The 13,811-nt window shown below is 42.5% G+C and overlaps 1 protein-coding gene across 1 annotated transcript in view; it reads left to right on the top strand.

Moving 5' to 3' along the window:
* The window catches only part of AEBP1 (AE binding protein 1), a 64,832-nt gene that overhangs the window by 15,009 nt on the left and 36,012 nt on the right, over nt 1-13,811 (top strand). The window contains exons 2-5 of the mRNA XM_060787684.2: nt 2,904-3,305; nt 5,906-5,971; nt 7,526-7,597; nt 10,259-10,330. Coding sequence (XP_060643667.2) covers nt 2,904-3,305; nt 5,906-5,971; nt 7,526-7,597; nt 10,259-10,330 — 612 coding nt within the window. The remainder of the gene's footprint in view (nt 1-2,903; nt 3,306-5,905; nt 5,972-7,525; nt 7,598-10,258; nt 10,331-13,811) is intronic.

Here is a 13,811-nt window from a genome sequence, read left to right as displayed (position 1 = left end):
TCACAAGCATATACCGTAACAGGGTTGGGAGGACAATAGCTTTATAAACAAGCATCTTGGCATCATTACAAAATGTCCCAATCCTTAAACACTCTCTGCTTCAATTGAAGAAATGCTGCACTCGCAGAATTCAGGTGTTGTTGTATTTCAGTGTCAATGCTGACTTTTGTGGAGAGGTGTCTGCCAGGGTACTGGAAATTGTCAACCTTTACTAATGTTGCACCATTAAGCTGTATTTCGGACATTGCAGTGGGGTTGGTTGGTGCCTGCTGGTAGAGCACTTTGGTTTTCAGTGAAAGCCCAACTATTTGTATGGTTCTGCAAAGGTGTTTAGAGTGGCTTGTAGGTCATCTTTTGAGTGAGCACAGATTACATTATCATCAGCGTATTTGGAGCTCTATAACAGACGTCATCTTGGTTTTCGTTTTCAGTCTGCTGAATTCTATTTTAGGCATTTGCATGAATCTGTTGTGCAGTGTTTATAGAGGACTTTTTAGACAACTCTTCAGCTGTACTTCATAAAAATGTGTTTGTTTGTTTGTTTACCACACTTTTATCCTGCCCTTTTCACCCCCAAGGCGACTCAGGGTGGCATACAGACTGGCATCAATTAGATGCCGAACACATGTCAATATATAATTTAAAACAGGTCAAATCACATAATAAAATTCATATAAAAACAATTTAAAACTATAAAAATCAATGACTTCCAGGTTTAAATCCATGCCCATTTGTATCATTAAGCCGCTCCATATTCGTTCACAATACTGAGTTTATCTGGTTACAATGAGGTTCCAAAAGCTTGGTCAAAGAGCACGGTTTTTACTCTTTTCCTAAAGGTCAGGAGGGAGGGGGGCGGTCTAATATCCCCAGGAAGGGAGTTCCACAGCTGAGGGGCCACCACTGAGAACGCCCTGTCCCTTGTCCCTACCAAGCACGCATGTGAAGCAGGGCCTCCCCAGATGATCTTAAATTCCTGGAAGGTTCATAAGGGGAGATTTTCGTTTTTATTATCCTACTAGTTGTCCCCTGCCACACGTTGCTGTGGCCCAGTCAGGTGATCTGGAATATAAAGTAATGAGAAAGTGTTGGTTTCTAATATATGTAATTAATTTCTGCTTGTGGGTAAACTGTATTTTTTTGCTGTTTCTTTGTCAGTGTTGATGTGGGGAGTGTCTGGTTTGCCTACTCTGGAAAACGCAACACATAATTGTCCTTCTTGGGGGGTCCCTTTCAAATCTATGATACTATATCTCTCTGTGTGTGAATCATATCTATCTATCTATCTATCTATCTATGACTGGATGGCTCTTTGTGAGGAGGGCTTTGTTTACGTTTTTTTGCCCTGGTAAATGGAGTCGGACTGGATGCCTTAAGTATTTTCTGATGGTCATGGGGGTTCTGTGTGGGAAGTTTGCCCCAATTCTGTCGTTGGTGGGGTTCAGAATGCTCTTTGATTGTAGGTGAACTATAAATCACAGCCACTACAACTCGCAAATGTCAAGGTCTATTTCCCCCAAACTTCACCTGTGCTCATATTTGGGCATATTGAGTATTCATGCCAAGTTTGGTCCACATACATCATTGTTTGAGTCCACAGTGCTCTCTAGATGTAGGTGAACTACAACTCCCAAACTCAAGGTCAGTATCCACCAAACCCTTCCAGTGTTTTCTGTTGATCATGGGATTTCTGTGTGCCAAGCTTGGTTCAATTCCATCATTGCTGGAGTTCAGAATGCTCTTTGATTGTAGGTGAACTATAAATCCCAACAACTACAACTCCCAAATGACAAAATCATAATTTTTTGAGTGATGTTCACTCCTTGTGTTGTGAGACATTTTTTTACCAAATTGGGTGTGATTTCATTCATTGGTTCTTTTGTTTTTAAGGTATTCATTACGCACACAGCATTTTTATATATATATATTTTATATTTTATTTTTTATTTATATATATTTTTATGATGTATTTTTGTTATTTTGTGTTTAATTTTGTTGTATTATTTTGGCCTTGGCCTCATGTTAGCCGCCCTGAGTCCCCTTTGGGGAGATGGTAGCGGGTTACAAATAAAGGTCATTATTATTATTATTATTATTATTATTATTATTAATGTTCAGATAGGTAAGTTGATATCAGCAAATGATTTTCATACCTATTTTATGTACCTGTATAGCTGGGGTCATGTAAACATTTCTCGATCGGAAAGGGGTTGTAAGTTATTATTATTATTATATTATTATAACTTTATTTGTACCCCGCTAGCATCTCCCAAGGGATTCGATGCGGCTTACAACGGGCCGAAGCCCACACAATACAACAATACAACAATAAAGTACCTAGCAAATAAAAACAGTTAAGCAAGAACAATAACAAAGCAGTACAACAAGACATTGTTAAAACTGAGCCGGCCAGAAGTAGGGGTACAGGATTAAAAGTGCTGATGTGTCGGAGGGATATGGGATTATAGTATAAGTGCGGTGTGCGGTGATCTTGGTTCTAACTAAAGTGCTTCTGGGATTTGGTACTGGGGTTCCTAGTCTGAAAAGGCACATTGGAATAGCCAGGTTTTCAAATTCTTCCTGAAGACTGCCAATGTAGGGGCTTGTCTGAGGTCTTTCGGGAGGGCATTCCAGTGGTGGGGGGCCACCACAGAGAAGGCCCTGTCTCGTGTCCCCACCAAGCGCGCTTGTGACGCGGGCGGGATCACGAGCAGGGTCTCTCCAGATGACCGGAGTGAACGTGTGGGTTCGTAGACAACGATACGGTCACGCAGGTAGGGTGGTCCCAAACTGTGACTGTGTTCTGTACAACTCTACTGGAGCTACTTGTCCTTTGTTTTTGATGTTTGGGTGGACAGTGACAAAGGATTAAACATACAGTATTTCCTTCTTTTTTCCAACAGGCCCACAAGAGAAAGTGAAGGAGAAGCCGAATAAAGGGAAAAAAGAGAAACCACCCAAGCCAACCAAGAAACCTAAAGTGAGACCTCCAAAAGCCCCCAAGAAAGAGAAAGGTCCGAAGCCTACCAAAAAGCCCAAAGAGAAACGGCCAAAGGCAACCAAGAAACCAAAGGAAAAACCTCCCAAGGCTACAAAAAAACCCTCCGGAGGAAAGAAAACGGAGAGGCCTCCTCCGCCCATCCAGCCCTATGAGGAAGAAGAGCGGTACCGCTTTCCAGAAAGGCCGCTGATCCCACCTCCAGCCAGAGAAGAAGATCATTATGAGGTGCCCGATTCCACAAGGTTCCATGATCCTTATGGGAGGGAAGATGAGCACTCCCGAGTGAATGAAGAAGGAGGGGAATGTAAGTGTCTTTCAGTCTCTTCCAGTAGTCTCAGTTGATGTGTACACATGAGGTCCACACAGATGTACACACAGAGTCTTTCTCGTGTATCCATTCCCCACAATTTTAACCTTTGATCAAAGCACAGCTTTGACACCCTATCCTTCTGACCTGTCCTAACAATTTTTGCATCCTCACTGCAGTATTATTATTATTATTATTATTATTATTATTATTTTGCAACAGAATGTATTGGAATGAATTAGTCCAGGGTAAGTCTCTAGAGCAGTGATTCTCAACCTTCCTAATGTCATGACGCCTTAATACAGTTCCTTACGTTGTGGTTTATTATTTCGTATCAAAAGCATTGCATAAATCAAAAGCAGGTTCGCAGCTTGGGAGTGATCCTGGACTCATCGCTGAGCCTGGAATCCCAGGTCTTGGCGGTGGCCGGGAGAGCTTTTGCACAATTAAAACTTGTGCGCCAGCTGCGCCCGTACCTTTGGAAGTTGGATCTGGCCACGGTGGTCCACGCTCTTGTTACATCCCGATTAGATTACTGCAACACACTCTACGTGGGGTTGCCTTTGAAGACTGTTGGGAAACTCCAACTAGTCCAGCAGGAGGCAGCCAGAGTACTTACAGGAGCGTCATACAGGGAGCATACCACCCCCATGTTATGCCAGCTCCACTGGCTGCCGATCCAATTCCGAGCACAATTCAAAGTGCTGGTTTTGACCTACAAAACCCTATACGGTTCTGGCCCAGTGTATCTGTCTGAACGGATCTCCCTCTACGTCCCACCTCGGAGTTTAAGATCTTCTGGGGAGGCTACTTCATAACTGTAATTTTGCTACTGTTATGAATCATAATGTAAATATCCGATATGCAGGATGTATTGTTATTCACTGGACCAAATTTGACACAGATACCTAATATGTCCAAATTTGAATACTGGTGGGGTGGAAGGGGATTGATTTTGTCATTTGGGTGTTATAGTTGCTGGGATTTATAGTTCACCTACAATCAAAGGGTATTCTGAACGATGGAATTGAACTAAACTTGGCACAGACAACTTCTGTGACCAACAGAAAATAGTGGAAGGGTAGGTGGGCATTGACCTTGAGTTTTGGAGTTGTAGTTCGTCTACATCCAGAGAACACTGTGGGCCCAAACAATGATGGATCTGGAGCAAACTTGGCACGGATACTATATGTGCCCAAATGTGAACACTGGTGGAGTTTGGGGAAAATAGACCTTGACATTTGGGAGTTGAAGTTGTTGGGATTTATAGTTCACCTACAATCATTCTGAACCCCAGTATCGATAGAATTGGGTCAGTCTTCCCACACAGAACCTTCATGACAAACAGAACATACTGTGTTTCCTGATAGTCTTTGGTGACCCCTCTGATACACCCTTGTGACACCCCCAGGTTGAGAAACACTGCACTAGAGGACTTGTAGAGTCAGCTTGAGGTACAGAAGAACATTGCCAATTTGCCCATCCTAAGCTTGGCGTTCACTCCCAGTGTTGCAAACCTCCAGCTAAGCAAAACAGAACTTCAAATCCCAACCAAAAGCAATAACGAGACACTTTCAGCCCAATTTTTCTTATTAGGCACACCGGATTGCAAATGTGCATAAGGTTCCACACTATACGTCAGCATTTATCATTAATTGTTTGATAAATACCGGGAATCACTTTTTAGTTTATTGTCATAATATTAAACACAGTTTTAAGGAAGGGGCCTGAGGCTGTTAGGAATTGTGGGAGTTGAAGTTCAGAACACCTGGAGGGCCCAAGTTTGCCTATGCCTGGTGTAGACTCATATAATGCAGTTTGATGCACTTCACCTTCATTATACAAATCTACAAAGCATTATATTGCAGTGTAAATGAGGCCATAGTTGCACAGGTTAATTGTATGTATGTGTTAACTTTAAACTGCATTATATGGTCAGTGGGCTCTTAAAATGCCATATAACTCCATTGAACTGCATTATATGAATCTACACTGACTGCCCTTTGTGTTTGATTTTATTATGTTATTTTGCACTGTTTATTTTATTTTGTTACTTTATGTATTTTGTTGTGATGTAATTTTTCTGTTGTTTTGTGTCTAACTTTGCTGTATTATTTTTGGGCTTGGCCTCATGTTAGCCAGCCTGAGTCCCCTTTGGGGAGATGGTGGCGGGGTATAAATAAAGATTATTATTATTATTATTATTATTATTATTATTATTATGCAATTAAAATGACCTCAGTCAGTTGTCGACTGGAGCCGTCGGTGGCACAATAGGTTAAACCCTTGTGCTGGCAGGACTGGTGACTGACAGGTCAGCAGTTTGAATCCAGGGAGAGCATGTTGAGCTCCCTCTGTCAGCTCCAGCTCCTCATGTGGGGACATGAGAGAAGCCTTCCACAAGGATGGTAAACATCCGGGAGTCCCCTGGGCAACATCCTTGTAGACAGTTAATTCTCTCACAACAGAAATGACTTGCAGTTTCTCAAGTTGCTCCTGACATGAAAAGAAAAAGTTGTTGATTTTCCCTGTCCCATTTCATTTACTTGCTTCTTTGTTGAGTCATCATCTCTGACTTCAGCTTTTTCGTTCTGCAGCTTTGTTCCCGGAGGAGCCAACAGAACCACGATGGGATGAGAAACAGGATCCAAACAGGCATTATAGTAAGCAAAATCAGAAAGGCAACATGGGAGCCTGGAACCCCAAGTTTTGATGGTGACTAGAGGAGCTTTTGAACAGTTAAAGCTTGTGTGCCAGCTGCGCCCGTACCTTGGGAAGTCTGACTTGGCCACGGTAGTCCACAGTCTGGTTACATCCCGTATAAACTACTGCAACACGCTCTGCATGGGGTTGCCTTTGAAGACTGTTCGGAAGCTTCAAATGGTCCACTGTGTGGTGGCCAGGTTACTAACGGGAGCTGTACTCAGGGAGCACACAACTCCTCTGTTGCATCAGCTCCACTGGCTGCCAGTTTGCTACCGGGCACAATTCAAAGTGCTAGCTTTAGTCTATAAAGTCCTAAATGGTTCTGGCCCAGCTTATCTATCAGAACACATATGAACCTTAAGATCATCTGGGGAGGCCCTGCTCTCGATGCCTCACAGCTACGTCTGACAAGTACAAGAGACAGGGCCTTCTCAGTGGTGGCCCCTCGGCTGTGGAACTCCCTTCCCAGGGATATTAGATCAACCCCCTCCCTCCCGACCTTTCAGAAAAGAATGAAAAACTGGCTCTTCGAGCAAGCGTTTGGAGCTTCAGCATGACCAGATAAACACAAAATTGTAATACGAACACGGAATGGCTAAGACGATGTAAACAGATGAGGAATTGGACTGGAAGATATTGTTTTTTGTAGATTTTTTTAGTTTTATAGCTTTTATGGTTTTTAATATGTATTTATGATGTGACTTAATTGTTTTAACTGATATATGTAAGTCACTTGCAGATTCTCAAGTCTCTCCTGACACAACAAAAAAACAAAAACAAACTGATATATGTATATTTATAAGGCATCTAATTGTTGCCAGTTTCTATGCCGCCCCGAGTCGCCTTTGGGCTGAAATGGGCGGGATAAAAATGATGTAAATAAATAAATAATAAATAAAATAAACCAATATTCACATATACAACACAGTAAGCAATTTTATACATAACAAATAACTAGTGGAGGCTTGAGAAGGTTGCTATTTCCAACAACCATTCACTCTATGATGGGGAAAAGCTCTCTCACACATATACACTACTGTGAGGACTGTAGCTAACCTCTGAAGGAACATGGAAGGCTATAGGGTGGCAGGTAATAGCATCACCACTAATGATAAAAAGGAGCCAAGATCTTCTCCTACCACAACATTATAACCAGGTTGATTCTGACCAGGAGGATATTTTAATACAGGAATGAAATATGGGTGGGTTAGAGTAGTGCTACTCAAAAGTGGAGCTCTGTGGAGCAGTGCCAGTTCTGCGTGGCATTGCTTTCCAGTGTTTGGCAACTTCTTAAGGGAAAAGAAATTAACAGTTGTAGCCAATGGTCACACACCTGGCGCTGGTACCTGGCACACTGGGAGAAAAACCCTTCCAATCCACGACATCAGATATTTTCAGAAGCGTTGGATTTGAAAATGCTGTGCACATATGGACCGAGGTAGAAGCGTTTCTCCATGCGCAAAGTGGTGGAGGTTAATCTTTTTCTCTCCACATTTTTTATTTTATTTCAGCTGACTTTTATGAACCTCCAACAGAGCCACAGGAGCCTGGAAGAGAGAACAGGAACCGCGAAAGCCAGCCAGGTGAGCAGATGCTTATGTCCAAGGGTTGGCAGTTTGCCCAGACTTATGGCTGTTTCTGAAATTTCAGATCGGTCTAGACTAGTAAGTGAAAGAATATGGAAACCTCTTTCCCCCACATACATGCTGAACACATTCTCAGGATGTTTGATCTATAAAGCACACATGGACAGGCATGCATGCGTATATTCTTCTCACTTCTGCAGTGTGATCACCCCTTACTATTTTAGCCAACTCTCCAATCCCTTCTGGAGTCGATATTATTCTGCTCCTAATATTGACAAGGCAATTAACTATATTTTTTCCTTTTGGAAAAGAATGTGTCAACTTCTCCCTAACATCTGGGAGGAGGGAAGGAGAGAGTGTGGTATAAACATTAGAAGGCCTAAAAATAAATTTGTGACCATATCTACTGCACCCACTGAAACTCCGTATGTGACCACATTTCTGTGTACGAACCCGCATGATATATTCGATCATCTGGAGAGGCCCTTTTCTCACTCCCGCCCCCTTCGCAGGCATCATTGGTGGGGATGAGGGAGAGGGCCTTCTCGGTGGTGGCCCCCTGACTCTGGAACTCACTTCCCAAGGATATCAGGCAAGCCCCACATTGGCAGGCTTTACGAGAAGCCTGAAAACGTGGCTGTTCCAGTGTGTCTTCCCTGAATAAAGGAAACAATTCCCTGCAAAATGTCCCCAGAAGCACTTTAATTACTTCTTTTTAAACCCTCCTACTAGATACATCCTACCTCTTTTCATGCCCAGTGTTTATTTTTAAAATTTTAACTATTACATCTGGCCCAGCCATAGGTTTTGAAATCTCTGCGTGTTATTGTCTATATGTGAGTTATATTAATTGTATTGTTTTATTTGCTTATTGCTTTGTTGTTTTTATTGATGTGTTGTTGGGCTTGGCCTCATGTAAGCCGCTCCGAGTCCCCCTGGAAAGATGGTGGTGGGGTATAAATAAAGTATATTATTATTATTATTATTATTATTATTATTATTATTATTATACAAGAAGCAGAAATAGCACCTATTATATAAATGCCAGCATCAGGTTACAAAGAAAGGTACAGAATGTTAGCCAGTTGTCAAAAGAGTGTTAGGGTCAGACAAAATTCCACTTTGGCTACACTGTAGAATTAATGCGGTTTGACACCACTTTTAACTGTCACGACTCAGTGCTGTGGAATCATGGGAGTTTTAGTTTATAAGGCATTTCACCTTCTCTTCAAAGAAAGAGCGTGGGTGCTTCACTGAACTACAAATCTCAAGATTCATTAGCCTTGAGCCATGGCAGTTAAAGTGATTTATTTATCTATCGTGTCAGAAACTAATTGAGGGTACAGTTGTAAGGTATTTAAAAACACAAACAAAGTTAAGAACTTGGCATTATACTAAATGTCCTTTGACCAGAAGCTGGCCACTTGGAGTGCCTCTGGTGTGGCTGTGAGAAGGTCCTTCATTGTGCATGTGGCAAGGCTCAGGTTGCATTGCAGTAAGTGGTCTGTGCTTAGCTCTCCTCCACACTCACATGTTGTGGACTCTACTTTGTAGCCCCATTTCTTAGGGTTGGCTCTGCATCTCATGGTGTCAGAGCGCAGTCTGTTCAGCACCTTCCAAGTCAGCCATTCTTCTGTGTGCTCAGGATGGAGTTTCTCATTCGGTATCAGCCATGGATTGAGGTTCTGGGTTTGAGCCTGCCACTTTTGTACTCTCGCTTGCTGAGGTGTTCCTGTGAGTATCTCTGTAGATCATAGTAAACTGATTTAAGGCATTGGCATGCTGGCTGATATCCGAACAAAAGATGTCACTGACTTGGTACTTTCCTTATTGGCTGCTACTTCCTGGTGGATGTCAGTTGGTGCAATACCGGCTAAACAGTATAATTTCTCCAGTAGTGTGGGGTGTAAACATCCTGTGATAATGTGGCATGTCTCATAAATAGCCACATCCACTGTTTTAATGTGATGAGATGTGTTCCACACTAAGCATGCACATTCAGCAGAAGAGTAGCAAAGCGCAAGGACAGATGTCTTTCCTGTGTCTGGTTGTGATCCCTAGGTTGTGCCAGTCAGCTTTTTTATGATATTGTTTATAGTGCCCACTTTTTGCTTGGTAGTCAAGCAGTTCTTCTTGTAAGTCAGAGCACAGTCCAGTGTAACTCCCAGGTATTTGGGTGTTCTGCAATGCTCAAGTGGCTGAGGAGGAAAAGGAAGGGGCCTGAGGCTGTTAGGAATTGTGAGAGTTGGCGTCCAAAACACCTGGAGGGCTGAAGTTTGCCCATGTTTGATATAGATCTTTGGATTCCCAATTCTAGTCTTTGCAAGTTCTGAAAATGTATAGACAGCAGAGGTTTAGGATTCAAGGTAGTTTAGTGGATTCAAAAATAACTTTAGTGGATTGTGCCATTAACAGGGCTCTAGGCTGTTGCGTAGAAGTCAGAGGATTTGGACCTATTTGGTCTTCCAGATGTTTCAGATGATAATACCCATAGTCCATTGCTATTAGTGATGTTGATGGTTATTTTGCCAAAACATCCAAGTTGAAGTGGATCGGATCTATTCAGTATCAGAGTCTCTATCTTCTTCCCTCTGTGTCCTTATGTTCTGGATAAGCTGCCAGACTCAAGAAGGAATTCTGCTTCTTCTCTTTCTTCAGAATCCCCAAGAGAGCTGGAGCCACCTACGCTGGATTACAATGAACAGATTGAGCGTGAAGACTACGAAGACTGTACGATTTGTTTGTTCTACCTACATACAGTAATAGTTCCTCTGCTGGGGAGTGGGGTGGCTGTATCTGGTTAATACGAGGGGTATTTTTTAAGTAAGGTCCGTTTGAACATAAGTACACAACGAAAGTTTATTTCAAAAAAGTGCATTTATTTTCAGAAAGTACATACTTCACTCTATTTTTCAACATAGTTGCCAAGTTTGTTCAAACACTTATCATACCTCTGAACCAATTTTAAAATACCCTCTTCTCGAATCCTCGCTTCAACTAAAGCCACCAAATCGTCTGTAATCAAAGAAGGGCGACCGGAGCAGTCCTCATCATGGACGTTGTCATGGCCATCTTTGAATTGTCGTACCCACTTACGCACTTTGCTTTCACTCATAACAGTATCACCGTACACTTCACAAATCTGTCGATGAATTTCTGCAGCAGGCTGACAAAAACCGTATCACTGAGCGAACCTCACACGCGGAGGGTGAGTTGATAGTCTTAAACATTTTTAAAGCACAGAACAGAACCGTACAGGTTAGCTACAGAGCGGAAACTGAGCACAGTTGTTCCCGAGGCATGACGCACACGCTCGTTGCGGTATGCACGTGAACTACTAGTGTCTACAACACCAACGGACCTTACTTTAAAAATACCCCTCGTAGAAGAAACAGCAAGGGTTCATGCCTCGGGGAAATGTGTTCCTTTCTTGCCATGTTTCTGTATTTGTAAAATGTTGTGATGCGCCTCCCACATACCTTTTGAGGCAGGAGAGGTTTCTTGTGTCAAGTTCAGAGAGAAGAACTGTTTTGTGCAAGAGAAAACATTTGTATGAGGATTGCAAGTTCAAACTCTGGTGATCCTCATTATTCATTGTAATAAGAACACTTTAGTTCATCTCTCTCTCTTTCTGTCCAATGTTTCTCCAGTCTCCAACTCAAAGGATCCCTCTCTCTTCTCTCTTTCTATCTCTCCTGTCCAATATCTATCTATCTATCCACCCACCCACCCACCCACCCATCCATCCATCCATCCATCCATCCATTATTCTCTTCTTGTCCAATGTTTATCTATTTATTCATCTATCCCAGTGTTTCTCAAACTTCCTAATGCTGTGACCCTTTACTACAGTTTCTCATGTTGTGATGACCCCCAACCACAACATTAATTTAGAACATGGCACCTAGAACATTGCCATACAGCCCGAAAAAACCTACAACAACCTAAAATTAATTTAGTTGTTACTTCTTAACTGTCATTTGCTCCTGTTATGAAGTGTCATTTCAATATCTGACATGCAGGATATATTTCCATTTACTGGACCAAATTTGGCACAAATACCCGATACGCACATATTTGAATACTGGTGAGGTTGAGAGGGGGATTGATTTTGCAATTTAGTTGCTGGGATTTGTAGTTCACTTACAATCAAAGTGCATTCTGAACTCCACCAATGATGGAATTGAACCAAACTTGGCACACAGAACTCCCATGACTAACAGAAAATACTGGAAGGGTTTGCTGGGCATTGACCTTGAGTTTGGAAGTTGTAGTTCACCCACATCCAGAGAGCACTGTGAACCCAAATGATGGATCTGGGCAAAATTTGGCACAAATACCTGATATGCCCAAATGTGAACACTGGTGGAGTTTGGGGAAAATAGACTAGTTCACTCACAATTAAAGGGCATTCTGAACCCCACTAGTGATAGAACTAGGCTAATCTTCCCACACAGAACCCCCATGACCAACAGAAAATACTGTGTTTTTTATGGTCTTTGGCGATTCCTCTGATACCCCTCATGACCCCCTCCCCCCAGGGGTCCTGACCTCCAGGTTGAGAAACACTGATCTATCCATTCATCTCTTCCTGTCCAATGTTTCTCCAATCTCCAACTGGATGACTCTTTCTCTCTTATAATTTCTCTTTCTATCTCTCTGTCTCTTCCTGTCCAGTGTTTCTCTGTCTGTCTCATTTATCATCATTCTATCAATCCATCCATCCATTCATGTCTTCCAGCCCAATGTTTCTCCATCTGTCCAATGTTTCTCTATCTGTCTCTCTTATCTATCTTTCCATACATCCATTAGGGGCCCCCGGTTAACTCTTGTGCCAGCAGGACTGCTGACAGAAAGGTCAGTGGTTCAAATCCAGGGAGTAGGGTGAGCTCCCATTTGTCAGCTCCAGCTTCCCATGCAGGGACATGAGAAAACCCTCCCACAGGATGGTAATACATCTGGGTGTCCCCTGGGCAACGTCCTTGCAGAGGGCCAGTTCTCTCACACCAGAAGGGACTTGCAGTTTCTCAAGTCGCCCCTGACACCCTCACACACACACATACAAAAGTTCCTATAGTTGTGAAGGTAGATTCCAAAGTATCATTTTTGGAAGGGAAAAAATGATGGTTTGTCATACAAAAAGCTGGAGGAGGAGGAAGTAGAATCGAAATTTTCAACAAACATCTTATTCCATTGCCATATACACTGTATAAATGATTTGCCATTACTTAGTTATTTGGGATCAATAAGCTGACCATCACAAGTAGAACTTGGCCATTTTGTATATCTGTGTGAATTTGGAACATAGGCAACTTCTGTTTGTAAGGAATGACTCCTTAAGCCATTTTTTGTACCACAACATGATAAGCCACACTCTTGAAATTTCTTCTTACTCAACTCTTTCACCTGCAGCAACTCCATTGTGTTGCTACTTCGCACTTAGAAAGATACAGTAAAGATACAGTTAAACATATGTGTAGAAAAATAATTTGAACCAGATCTTATTGTGTGGGTTAAAGGCAAGTTCAGCTCAAATGCTTCTAGAGACCCCTACTTGGAATGGCAATAGAAATGCTGACTCTATACAGAAGTGATTACCATTCTGGATTCCCTCGATCTGCTTTAGATTTTTGCAAAAATTCACAGGAGGAAACAGCTCTACAACCCAGATGCGTCCCTCCGCCTCTCCCCCAGCACTTCCTGTATTTCCCTTCACGTTCTTCGTTTCTTTTTCATTTTTCTGGCTGCCACGAGTGGAAAATGCCCAGCACTTTCCTGAATAATGCTTGACAGATGGGAGGGATTTTGCCAAAGCAAACAGAGCTGCCCTGCGTTAGTACCCTAATTCTGCTGCTTGGCCGGGTGGTCACTTTTGACTGTTTGCCGCTATACAACAAGCATGCCAGCTGCTGAGTCAGGTAGCCACAGGAGCCTGGAGGCATTCCAGAAGTCTATTGATCCCTTAAGGATCTGAACAATTGGGCCTTTATGTCCTCTCACCTCTGAATGTGATTTTTACAATTATTATTGGGGTGGAGTGTATTTTTCGTACATGCGCGCACCTCCTCAGAATCATCTGGGCACTTACTTACTTACTTACTTAGGCAATCGGTTGTTGTCCAAGTAGGATAGTCTTCCAAGATCAGTGTCCTGGCGGCGGGTACGTAGGTGACTGTGGAGCCCTACTCTTGACCTGCATCTTCTCCCATAG

The sequence above is a fragment of the Anolis sagrei genome, chromosome 7 (genome assembly GCF_037176765.1).
Source record: "Anolis sagrei isolate rAnoSag1 chromosome 7, rAnoSag1.mat, whole genome shotgun sequence".
Taxonomy (NCBI): domain Eukaryota; kingdom Metazoa; phylum Chordata; class Lepidosauria; order Squamata; family Dactyloidae; genus Anolis; species Anolis sagrei.
Note: the sequence above shows the minus strand (reverse complement) of the source record. Positions and strands in the feature narration are given on the sequence as shown.